The sequence below is a fragment of the Hevea brasiliensis genome, chromosome 15 (genome assembly GCF_030052815.1).
Source record: "Hevea brasiliensis isolate MT/VB/25A 57/8 chromosome 15, ASM3005281v1, whole genome shotgun sequence".
In the NCBI taxonomy this organism is placed as follows: domain Eukaryota; kingdom Viridiplantae; phylum Streptophyta; class Magnoliopsida; order Malpighiales; family Euphorbiaceae; genus Hevea; species Hevea brasiliensis.
The window spans coordinates 45054612-45066310 of NC_079507.1; the positions used below are offsets into that span (position 1 = coordinate 45054612).

The 11699-nt window shown below is 35.7% G+C and overlaps 1 protein-coding gene across 1 annotated transcript; it reads left to right on the top strand.

Annotated features, from left to right (window-relative positions):
• Positions 1-9967: 9967 nt before the first annotated feature.
• On the top strand, positions 9968-10588 carry LOC110667573 (uncharacterized). Its single transcript, XM_021828457.2, has one exon. It carries the CDS (start codon positions 9968-9970, stop codon positions 10586-10588), a length of 621 nt encoding a protein of 206 aa, XP_021684149.2.
• Positions 10589-11699: the final 1111 nt, after the last annotated feature.

Below are 11699 nucleotides of genomic sequence, written 5' to 3' on the forward strand. Positions count from 1 at the left end.
AGGGCGAATGAAGCCCTTATCAAGTAGCTCTTGTAACTGCACTTTCAATTCTTTTAGTTCTGCTGGTGCCATTCTGTATGGTGTTATGGAGATTGGGTCCACACTAGGCATAACATCAATTTCAAACTGCACTTCTCTTTTTGGAGGTGATCCTGGCAATTCTTCAGGAAATACATTCGGAAAGTCACATACAGTAGGAATGTCCCTCAGTGCTGGACTCCCCACTTGGGTGTCTATCACATGTGCCAAGTACGCCTCACACCCTTTTCTAATCATTTTTCTGGCCAGTGCAGCTGAAATGATGTTTCAAGGCAATAACTGCCTCTCCCCATGTATTACTACATCACTATACTGAGGAAGACCAAAAGTGACTGTTTTCAGTCTACAGTCAATCATGGCGTGATGCCTGGCTAACCAATCCATGCCCAAGATAATGTCATAATCTCTTAAGGGCATTTTAATTAAATCAGATAGAAAAGTGTGTCCTTGGATCACCAAAGGACAATCCCTATATAACCTATTTACCCTGACCTCCTGGCCTAATGGACTAGTTACTAGCACATCATAGTCCATTGGTACACAATGAATAGCAGTAGAACACATCACACTAGCACTAACATACGAATGTGTGGAGCCAGGATCAAATAACACATACACATCTTGGTCAAGGATGGAGAAAATACCAGCTACAACGTCTGATGTTTCAGCTTCTTCCCTCTGACGCATGGTATACACTCTGACTGGTGCACCACTGGGTGCTGGCTGGTTAACAGTGCTTTGACTTCCAGGAGTGTTACCCGGACCCCTACCTCTGCCTCTACCTCTAGCCGCTGACGGTGACCCTCTAGGTGCAGAGACTTGGGTTGATCCTTCCGATGTAGCAAAAGATCCAGGCCGGCGCGGACTAGTGCAATCCTTCGCGAAATGTCCGCTCCCTCCACAGTTAAAACATGCGCCAGTAGCTTTGAAACAAACCCCGCCATGAGTTTTCCCACAAGTTTCACACTATCGTACTGATAGAAATCCTCGAGAAGCTTGTTGGGTCGGCTGACCAGACCGGGGTGGTCTTTGGCCAGAAAATCTGCCTCTGCCAGATTTACGGGAGCTAGATCCCCCAAACTGTTTCCTCTTGCCAGGACCACTTTCAGATGCTTGTCCAGTAGTCTTTTCAGCCTTCTCTTTCTCTTGTGAACCCTTCTTCACTACCCCTTCAAATTCTATCCTTTCTAGTTCCAAAGCCTTTGAGATTAATTCAGCGAAATTTTGATGTCTGAAACCCACGACTTGCATCCTCAGACTTGGCCTTAGCCAGGACTCAAACCTCTTGCATCTGTCTCTGGGGGTGGAGACTAAGCTTCCAGCATAGTGGCTTAGCCTTGAGAAGTCTCTCTCATACTCTGCTATGGTTCGGTCCCCTTGCTTCAAACTCAGGAATTCTTGTAATTTCTTATCTACATATGCATCAGGAACCCATTTCTGCCTGAATTCCCTCAAGAAGTCTGTCCATGTCAACACGGGTGGCTCAACCAGGCTGTGGGGGATGGTCTTCCACCATCCATATGCATCCCTGATGCGTCCCACATCGGTTCTGCAGGGAGGTCTTGGGTTTTATATATATATATGGGTTTGCAAACCTCCCCTTGTGAGCTAGCTTTTGAGGTGGAGTTAGGCAGGTTCATATCATTTGGTATCAGAGCCTCACTCTGCATGGGTCGGTGGGCCATGTACAAAGGTTCCCTGACGTTCTTCAGGAGAAGTCGAGGTGAACGAGTCATGACCCCGGTTGCTTCACGAGGACGTTCAGTCTAAAGGGGTCGGGAATGATGCGTCCCACATCGGTTCTGCAGGGAGGTCTTGGGTGTTATATATATATGGGTTTGCAAACCTCCCCTTGTGAGCTAGCTTTTGAGGTGGAGTTAGGCAGGTTCATATCATTAATGATGAGAATCAAGCTACATCCACAACAAAGGATTTCATCCAAGGTCCAATTACTAGAGCTAGAGCTAAATCACTTCAGAATTTAATTTGTGAAATCATAAGGAGCAAGGATTATAAGCTGGAATGGCATGAAGAAAAATGTAAAGGATTAAATTTGGTGAAAATTATGCTTAGAAGTAACCAGGTGTCACGTGGAACATTAGATTACATGGAATAACCTGTGGACATGCATGCACCAGATCCAACCCATGTACATGTATCTGCTGGCACCTTTTTCAAGGAATATTCCATCTGTTATAACCACTTCTCTTTTGGACTTAAATGCCCTTATTTGCTGCTGCATTAAATTTACTTTTTGTTAGGAGTTTTTAGTCTTTTGATAGATTAATTTTTGTTTGGACTTAAAGCTCCTTACAGCTGTTACTAAAGTAGGGATATTTTTGTCTTTAGTTTTGAAGCCAAGAGGCTATAAATACAAGTGTAATGAGAGAGTGGAGGACACACTTGAATATTAATGAGAGATTGTTTCGCTCCTCTAGTGAGTAAATTGGTCGTTGCCTTTGTTCTTGTGAATCATTTTAACTTGCTTAGATTATATCTTAAAATGTTTAATGTGAATAATATTCTTGGTTTATTCATTCTCCATTTGTATTATGTCAAGAATCCCATTTACGATATTTTCTTTGAATTACACAACAACTGATTGTCTTTGGTTCAAAGATTCAAATTCATACATCTTGATTTGGTGCTTTCCATATTGTTCATTTAATTCTTGAATGTGGGTTTTCAAGTTACCAATTACTTGAAGGTTCACATCAGTTTTTGGTATCAGAGCCTCACTCTGTATGGGTCGGTGGGCCATGTACAAAGGTTCCCTGACGTTATTCGGGAGAGGTCAGGGTGAACGAGTCATGACCCCAGTTACTTCACGAGGACGTTCAGTCAAAAGGGGTCGGGAATGATGCGTCCCACATCGGTTCTGCAGGGAGGTCTTGGGTGTTATATATGTGAGTTTGCAAACCTCCCCTTGTGAGCTAGCTTTTGAGGCGGAGTTAGGCAGGTTCATATCAATCCCCTTGTAATAAGGAAACAGAATACTCAAACTTCATCTCTTCCGTGCACTGCAGTTTTCTGTAAACCCGTTCCATTCTTTCCAACCACTGTTCTGCCTCCAGTGGATCCACAGTGCCTTTAAACTCGATGGCCCTAAATTTCATCAGTTTTTCATATTGCCGAGCTGAGGGCTGTGGTTGTGCTACAGATACTGGCATTTGAGCTTGGGGTGGCACATTACCCGCCATTTACTGGAAGAGAGCAGCCATCTGCTGTACAAATTGAGTAGGGAACTGCGGTACTGGAGCAGGAGCTGGAGTGGCTGACTCACTCACATTCTGGAGTGCTGGGGCTTCTCCTTGAACCTCAGCCTCAACAGATTATTCTTCGAAATGATCTCCTCCTTCCATTCCGTTTTCTCAAATTTTCTACTTCCTGAGATTAAACACAAGGAGGTTGACCTCCGTTAGTGCATATTCATGATGTAAATACGTCATATGTATCAATTAAAGACACTTGAGCAGTTGTACTTATCAATAAAATATTCGTACACATAGTCAAAATTTTATTGAAAAACCATGCTCTGATACCACTAAAACATGTTACACCTTACCCCTCCGTAAGGCATAACATGATCCCGTAGAATACTTAATGAACTACCGAACTCCACCTACCGATAACCCATTAAGTACCCTACAAGGGATTTTAAAACGATTTTCTTACATTTTGGAAGTGGTGAGCATTTTAGTGAGAATTAAAAACCATTTATTCAAAGCTTAAATACTAGTAAAAATTTTGTTCATTTAAAATTTTGCCGCAAATTTTATAAAAATTTTGACAGAGTTTCGTTTGAAACTGGAGAAAACAGTTCTTCAAATACCTAAAAAAAACACTTCCAAAAATATTTCACAACTCCCAACCTTCAATAACTCAATCAACTCAGTTCAACACACTTCAAAATAATTTCACAATACAATTCAAGATTTCTCATCTCAAAATATTTAATATTTCCATTCACAAAGCATAAAGTAAGAAATTCATAAGTAAAAATATTAAATTTACAGAAGAAAATCCAAAATAATATTATTACAATTTATTTACAATTGCTTAACTACATTGATACATACAACATTTTTTTATATTTACATCAAGATTATCTACAACGGTATAAAATAATACCCGTACAAAAGATTTGTGTGATCTTCAACTCAGTAGCAGCTCACTCTGCTGCTTTTTCCTTGCTCTTATCTGCGACAGCAAAATAAGCTATCACTGAGTATAAAAATACTCAATAGTGCACAATAAAAATTTAAAATGCAATAAATAAATCATTCATTGCCAAACACAATTTAAATATTTTTCAATCACATTTCACAAATATTAAAGTTCATAATAACATCATTTTGTCAAATAATCTATTAAACACAGTTTAGTCAAACAATTTTATAAACACAGTGTTGCCAAAGTCATACACAACTTAAGCCATGACACAAAATTTTCGATCAACGCCGCGTTGTACACCACGACAAAGCAATCTCAACCCCATTAATCGAAATCAATGAAGGAGGTGGCTCGCTAGCTAATGAGTACTCATCCGATCTACAACCTCAACTGGCAAGCCAGAGAGGGAGGAAAATAAACGATCTCAACCCCATAAATGGAGGAGGAATAATAAGTAACTGTCATGATAAGTGTGAATCAAAAATCCATTTCAAACATTTCATTCAAATATTGCATACAAAAATCAAATCAATTTCCAAAGTTACAATTTGATCACAAGGTGACAACACAAAAGTTCATAAATTCATAATGCGTACTAAATCAAATTTTCAAGGATAAAATGCTTAAATAAGGTTTATTGTGCACAAACCTCAAGCGAGTCGTACCTTAGCCTCGACTCGGTTCCTCGGGTTCCTTCCCGATATTTTTTTCAACTGAAACACACAATTTTACAATGTTTCAGTACTAGAACATAACATAAATCCAAAATAAATTTAGCTTCACAATTACCTAGCTCTAACGTGCTAAATTCGACGTTCTTTAAATTTTGTGTTTCGGGTTACTATTCACTGCACTATTTAAGTCAAATAGTTGACTTTCTAAGGCTTAATAGGTATGGGAATTCCAACTTCACCCACATACCACATTTTAGTCACTAAACTTGTTGGTTTTGGCTATTTTCTCAAAGTTTAGGTCTTTTAGGCAAAATTGCCAATTTTCGGTTTTGGAGTTCTAAATTGCACTGTTTCATTGGTCCATCTACTGTTGGAATTTGGCAAAACTTCCTTCATAGAAAATGTTCCTTATTGTCTTAAGTGTATTCTCATTTTTGGATCACCCCAATCGGAGTTTTGTAGCTCAAGTTATAGCCAAAATACAATTACTATTCACGTGCACTGTTCATGCTGCAATTTTGGTTCTGGCAGATTTTTTATCCAACTTCATTCAATAATTTGATCAAGTTAAGTCCATAATTTGGTCTAATTTCCTTCATACGAAATGTTCTACTATGTCTTAAGTTTCCATCGGTTCAAGATTCACCTAAATCAGAGCTTTCTAGAGAGAGTTATAGCCATTGAAACTTTACTGCTCAATGGCAATTCTGCAGAGTTGTAGGTTCAATAACTCAACTTTGCTCAATAATTTGACTAGGTTAATGGCATAATTTGGGGTGGTGTTCTTCATGAAAGTTTGAGATCTATGTCTTATCTAATTACTGGTAAAATCTCAGGTCCTTTTGACCTTCCTAGCTCGAGTTATGACCAAATGAACAATTACTATTCATTTGGTCAGTTTGTGCAGTGGCAACCTGCTCTCACTTCACTTTGGTCAATTGGATCACTATGTTTTGGTCATTTTTTGGGCATGGTTCCTTAATGAAAATTGTGCTCTTTTATGTCTATTTTCATCCCCAATTGGTGGCATATCAATTGGACTTGTAAAATTTCCGTTTTGGTCCTTCAAATTTGGTTTGGTCATGCTACCCTAATTTTACTACTTTGTTGCAATTAATCACATGTAAGAATTTCAAATTAACCATTCAACTAATTAAAGCTTTTAAACTCATTCTAATACATCAACCCATACAAATTATGTCCCTTCTTCAAGCTGGCCGGAATTCAGCAATGGCCCTTTCCCCATATTTTTATTTCATTTCCTTAATCCTAAGTTCATTTCAACCATTAATCATGCATTTAAATGAAGAAATAAGAAGTTTAACATACTAACCTTAACTTAAATGCCAATTCTTCACTTTCTCTCTTCCTTTCCTCTTTCTTTCTTATTCTTAGGTTGAGATTGCAAGGTCTAGTGAAGTTTTTAGGGGAGTTATGTTGATTAAGTGGAGAAAATCAAGCTCAAATGTAAGCTTAAATGGAAGGATTTCATGGAGGGTTTTGGGAAGAAAGTGGGGCGGCACTTTGGGAGAAGAAGAAGACTTTTTTGTTTCTTTTTTTCTTTTGTTTTCTTTACTTATTTTAGTTATGGAAGACCACAAAAATTCCTAATTAATTAATTTATTAATTATACCTTTTATGACATCATATATGATGTCATCACCCTTTTTACTTTTTCATTTTTCTCTTTTTTTTTTCTATTTTTCTATTAGTTCTTTAATTTAATTTTTGATTTCAAAATTTTCTTTTCTTCGATTTTATTTGACAGTTAGGTCAGGAGTCAGCTCTCGGGGTCAATTGACCAAATTGCTCCTCGCCGGTTCATCCCGGTTTGCAAATAATTCCATATTTCTTCCGGCTCCCTGACCTAATTATTTGACTGACTTAACAGTTCCTTTTCGTTATTTTCTCTTTTTCCACTGTGTTCATAATGGTCCTAAGGACCGCAGCGTCACATTTTACGGTTCGAAATTTGAGTTTAAAACGACTTTGCAGTCGTTCCCGAGGAGGTCACACATCGCCGTGACTCTCGGCTCGTTTAACTTCTTATGTTCTGTTTTTCTTATTTATACTTAACTAATTGGCAATCACTAATTATTGATGTTTATGGTTTCTCTAGTTGTCTTAAGTATGATTCTAATCCCCTTAATTGTCCGGACCGACACCGGTCACCGGAACAGTGAAATCTACCAGGTTATGCAAACGGGGTGTTACACCTCCTCCATTCATCAGGCATTTTCTTTGAGTTTAGAATCTTATTAAACAATTTAGTTAATCATGCCACTCTCATATCTCTCAAACACTTCTACACTTTAATTGGTATTTCATCAGGTCCATAAGCTTTACCCACTTTCATTCTCTTAAGTGCTTCCTTTATTTCTAAAGATCTAATCCTTCTAGTATAATTCACATTCTTTTCTACTGTTCTATAGTCTATATTCACGCTATTACTATTTTGACTATTACTAAAGAGATCATTAAAATAATTTCTCCATCTTTCTTTAATGTTCTCATCTTTCACCAACACTTTTTCTTCTTTATCCTTAATGCACCTAACTTGATTTAGATCTTGATATTTCCTTTCTCTCCTCCTTGCTAATATATAAATATGTTTCTCCCCTTCATTAGTACTAAGTTTTTCATATAACTTTTCAAAGGCCTGCGCTTTTGCTTGACTAACTGCCTTTTTTGCCTCTTTATTTGCTATCTTGTACTGTTCATATGCCTCATTATTATCACATTTAGGTAATTTCTTATACCATTCCCTTTTTCTCTTCACTGCCTTTTGTACTTCCTCATTCCACCACCATCTCTCTTTTAAGGGTGGTCCATGTCCTTTAGACTATTCAAGTACTTTTCTAGCTACTTATCTAATTTTTGATGCCATTTGTATCCACATATCATTGGCCTCCATATCCAGTTTCCATACTTCGGACTCGAGAAGCTCATTTTTAAACTTTACTTGCTTTACTCCTTTGAACTCCCACCACTTTGTTCGAGCTACACTATTTCTTCTGACCTTACTTGAATTGTTCTTAAACTTGACATCCAAGACCACCAACCGATGTTGACTTGTTAAAGCCTCTCCTGGAATGACCTTGCAATCCTTGCACAGAGCTCTATTTGTCTTTCTGGTTAACAGGAAGTCGATTTGGCTTCTGTGTTGCCCACTTTTGAAACTCACTAAATGTTACTCTCTTTTTATAAAGTAGGTATTTGCTAGTATTAGGTTGTATGCCATAGCAAAATCCAGGATGTTTTTTCCCTCCTCATTTCGACTGCCAAAACCAAAACCTGCATGAACATTCTCATAACCTTGTTTATCACTTCCTACATGTCCAATCAAACCTCCACCATTGAAAATATTCTCTTCATTCGGTATGCTTTGCATTAAATCATCTATATCTTCCCAAAACCTTTATTTACTCTCACTGTCTAGTTCTATTTGTGGGACATAAGCACTAACTATATTTACTGTTTCTCCTTCTAGTACTAGCTTTACTAGTATAATTCTATCTCCTACTCTTTTCACAGTTATTACTACGTCTTTCAATGTCCTGTCTATGATTATGCCTACTCCGTTTTTGTTTCTCTCCTTTCCGGTAAACCACAGTTTGTATCCTAAATTACCCACTTTCTTACTTTTCTCTCCTACCCATTTAGTCTCCTGAATGCAAGCACTATTCACCCTTCTCCTTTTCAACGTATCCACAAGCTCTATTAATTTTCCTGTAAGTGATCCAACATTCCAAGTATCAACCCTGATCCTCCTCCTATCCTGCTCCTTCTTAATTGGTCTCCTTTTATGACGTCTTCTATTATTTTCTATGTCTATCTTATATTCTGTTCCACTATCTGTTCTACTATCTGTCCTATGGACTAACTTCTTTACCTACACCCGTCCATGATGTGGGAACCCTTGCTCACTTAACACCACACCCGGGCGCCGGCATGGCACGTCGCTTTCGGTGAACGCCCTACACCCTTGCATATTTCTCACTACACCCAGGCTCCAATGTAGCGCGTCGTGAGTATAGGACGCCCCAATGTTTATATCATTTGAATCCATATCATAAGGTGTGACAAAATTTTTACGCTGGTTATCACCTACCGCAACCCTCCTCCTTTATCCGGGCTTGGGGCCGGCTACGCGCAAGCTACTTAGGCGGAGTTACAAGTTAAGTACAAGTAAAACTAAAAATTTTAAATTTTTATAAATTTTAAAAATAATTTAAAAATAAAAACATAATTATAAATAATATAAATTATGAAGGATATTCTAGGAAAATCCAATGCCTCCCTCCCCCCTTCCCACTTATATATATGTACACACATACATATTAAAGGGTACCTGCTGCTAGTTCTTTTGATATAATTTTTATGTTTTATAATAAGTATAATTTATTATTGTTGAGTAATAAATAAATTCATCTAAATTTTAAATAATAATCGAGTTGAAATCAATTAAATTTGAGCATTTCAAGTAGTAAAATCAATTTTGAATAATACTGTAAATTGTCAACTTGATTCGATCCACACCCTAATCACATAAAGAAAGCTTTAGCTAAGATATGGTCACTAATTAAGGTTATAATCAGCGTCCCTAGTTGTGGTTGTGGGAACGCTCTGTGCCTGCTGACTCCATCATCAAATAGATTTCATTACAATAAATCTCAACTTAATTACCATATATTTTAAAAGATATAATCAAGTATGTAAGGTTATTACTACATAATGGATTTAAAATAGTAGTAGAAAATCATTGTCATGTATACTTAAATTGTACTCATAAATCAATTGCACTGGTTTGAAAATTATTACATCTACCTTTGCTATTGTCATATAAAATAACGGTTTGATTACATTTTCACAGCAAATAAAAATCTCTGTCTTGAATAGGTATAAATCATTTTTATTATAATAATTTTAATAGAAATTTTCTTAAACTTTTTACATAATTTATCAATTTGTTTGTAATGATTTTAAACTGTTACGGAACTCTTATTTTATTTTATATGTATAAAGGTAACAGCTTTGTAATTACTGGTAAGAAATCATTGTCTTAAATCTAATATGCAACAATGGATGCAGATATTTCTCCTAACCCCATCAATGTAGCTTGTAAAATTACAAATACAGTTGAGGAACTTCTATTGTTGCGAGAGTCCATCCATAAACCCAACCATGGTGATCTTGTTCCGGTTAATTCTAGTTGGGAAGCTCCCCCGCTTGGTTTTCTTAAACATAACTGTGATGTGGCTTGGAAAGAAAATTGCATGGAAGCAGTGGCAGCAGTTATAGTGAGAAATCATAAGGAAGATCTCTTGGATGGTAAAGCTTCCTACATCAGTGAGAGCTCTTCGCTAGCAGGGGAAGCAAGGGCTATGTTAGAAGCTCTGAAGTTAACTACAACTGTAGAAGCCAAGTTTATTGTTCTTGAAACTGATAATGCAGAATTGTTTCATGCAATTCAAGCTCAGTCAGGAGTTATTCCGTGGGAAATTAGAGCTTCAGTACTTGCAATTAAAGATCACATGGCTGCATTTGATGATGTGCGTGTAATGTTAATGAAGAGAACAACCGATAAGGCAACTGATTTTGTGGCAAAAATTGTTTTATTGGGTTCTTTAGATTGTTCTTGGATTAGAGCTATTCCCCAGAATCTTTGGTCAATTTTGTTTGCTGATGCTCAGTTATCTTAAAAAAAAAAAGGACTAAAACTAAATGAATATATATATATATATATATATATATATATATATATATATAATTAACAAATGACTTTGATTAATATGTAAAACTCGATCCTTCACAGCTGTACAAACAACTTCAAATTTTATTACTATAAAATGCGGTGCAAATATTTTTCTCAGAAAAAGGAGATTTCATTAGTAAAAGACGAAAACAGGGAAAGACTAAGAAAGAAAAAAAAAATCCACAATCACACCCTTGCCGGCAAATAATTATTCAATGGATTGAATCTGCCATACCAAAATACAACAAACCTATTGTATTTTGATAAGTGGCATAAGTTCTAAATTTTTAAATTTTTATTTTTAAAATAAAAATGGGGCTGCTAAAATTTTTTCCCCATTTTTCTAATAAACATAAATTTATTTTCAAAATAAAAATTTTAAAATTTATACCACTTATCATGTTGTATTTTAACATATTTGATTCGAAATAATTTCTCTTTGCCATTAGGCAAATTCCGTACACAAACCTCCCTGATAACAATGGCAAAAAAACCAAACATATCAAAGTTAAGCAACAAAATCATTTAGTAAATGTTACAATATTTTTAGCAATATTATAACTTTTTTTAAAATAAGTTTAAACCACGTTTCCAAATAGTCTGTAAATTTAGTTTAATTATTTTATTGAACTTTTTAAGAGTATGGACAATTGGTGAAATTTTAAAGAGAAAATTATATAAATGGAGAATTATATATATATATATATATATATATATATATATATATATATATATATATATATAAAAGCATTCATAATCATAAACATTTATAGTCCGTCTGATTTATTTATTAAGTGCTTATTTGACATTGAAATTGGAGGGTCAAAATTACTTTTTAGAAAAAAAAAAGTATCGTTTTATATATTATTAAAAAAACAGTCTAAATAAAATTATTTTTTTATTTAAACCTTTTTATTACTAAAATTTATTAAATTTAATTTATTTTTTTTTTAATATTATTTAACTAGTATTTAAAAAAAAATTCAACAACAATTTAAACAGAAATGTCAAAAAAAAATGCTCAAAATAATCAAAATTACCAGGCTAATCATTTTACT

What these genes read in the sequence shown, in the direction of transcription:
- LOC110667573 (XM_021828457.2), top strand. Translation starts at nt 9,968, where the DNA reads ATGGATGCAGATATTTCTCCTAACCCCATCAATGTAGCTTGTAAAATT.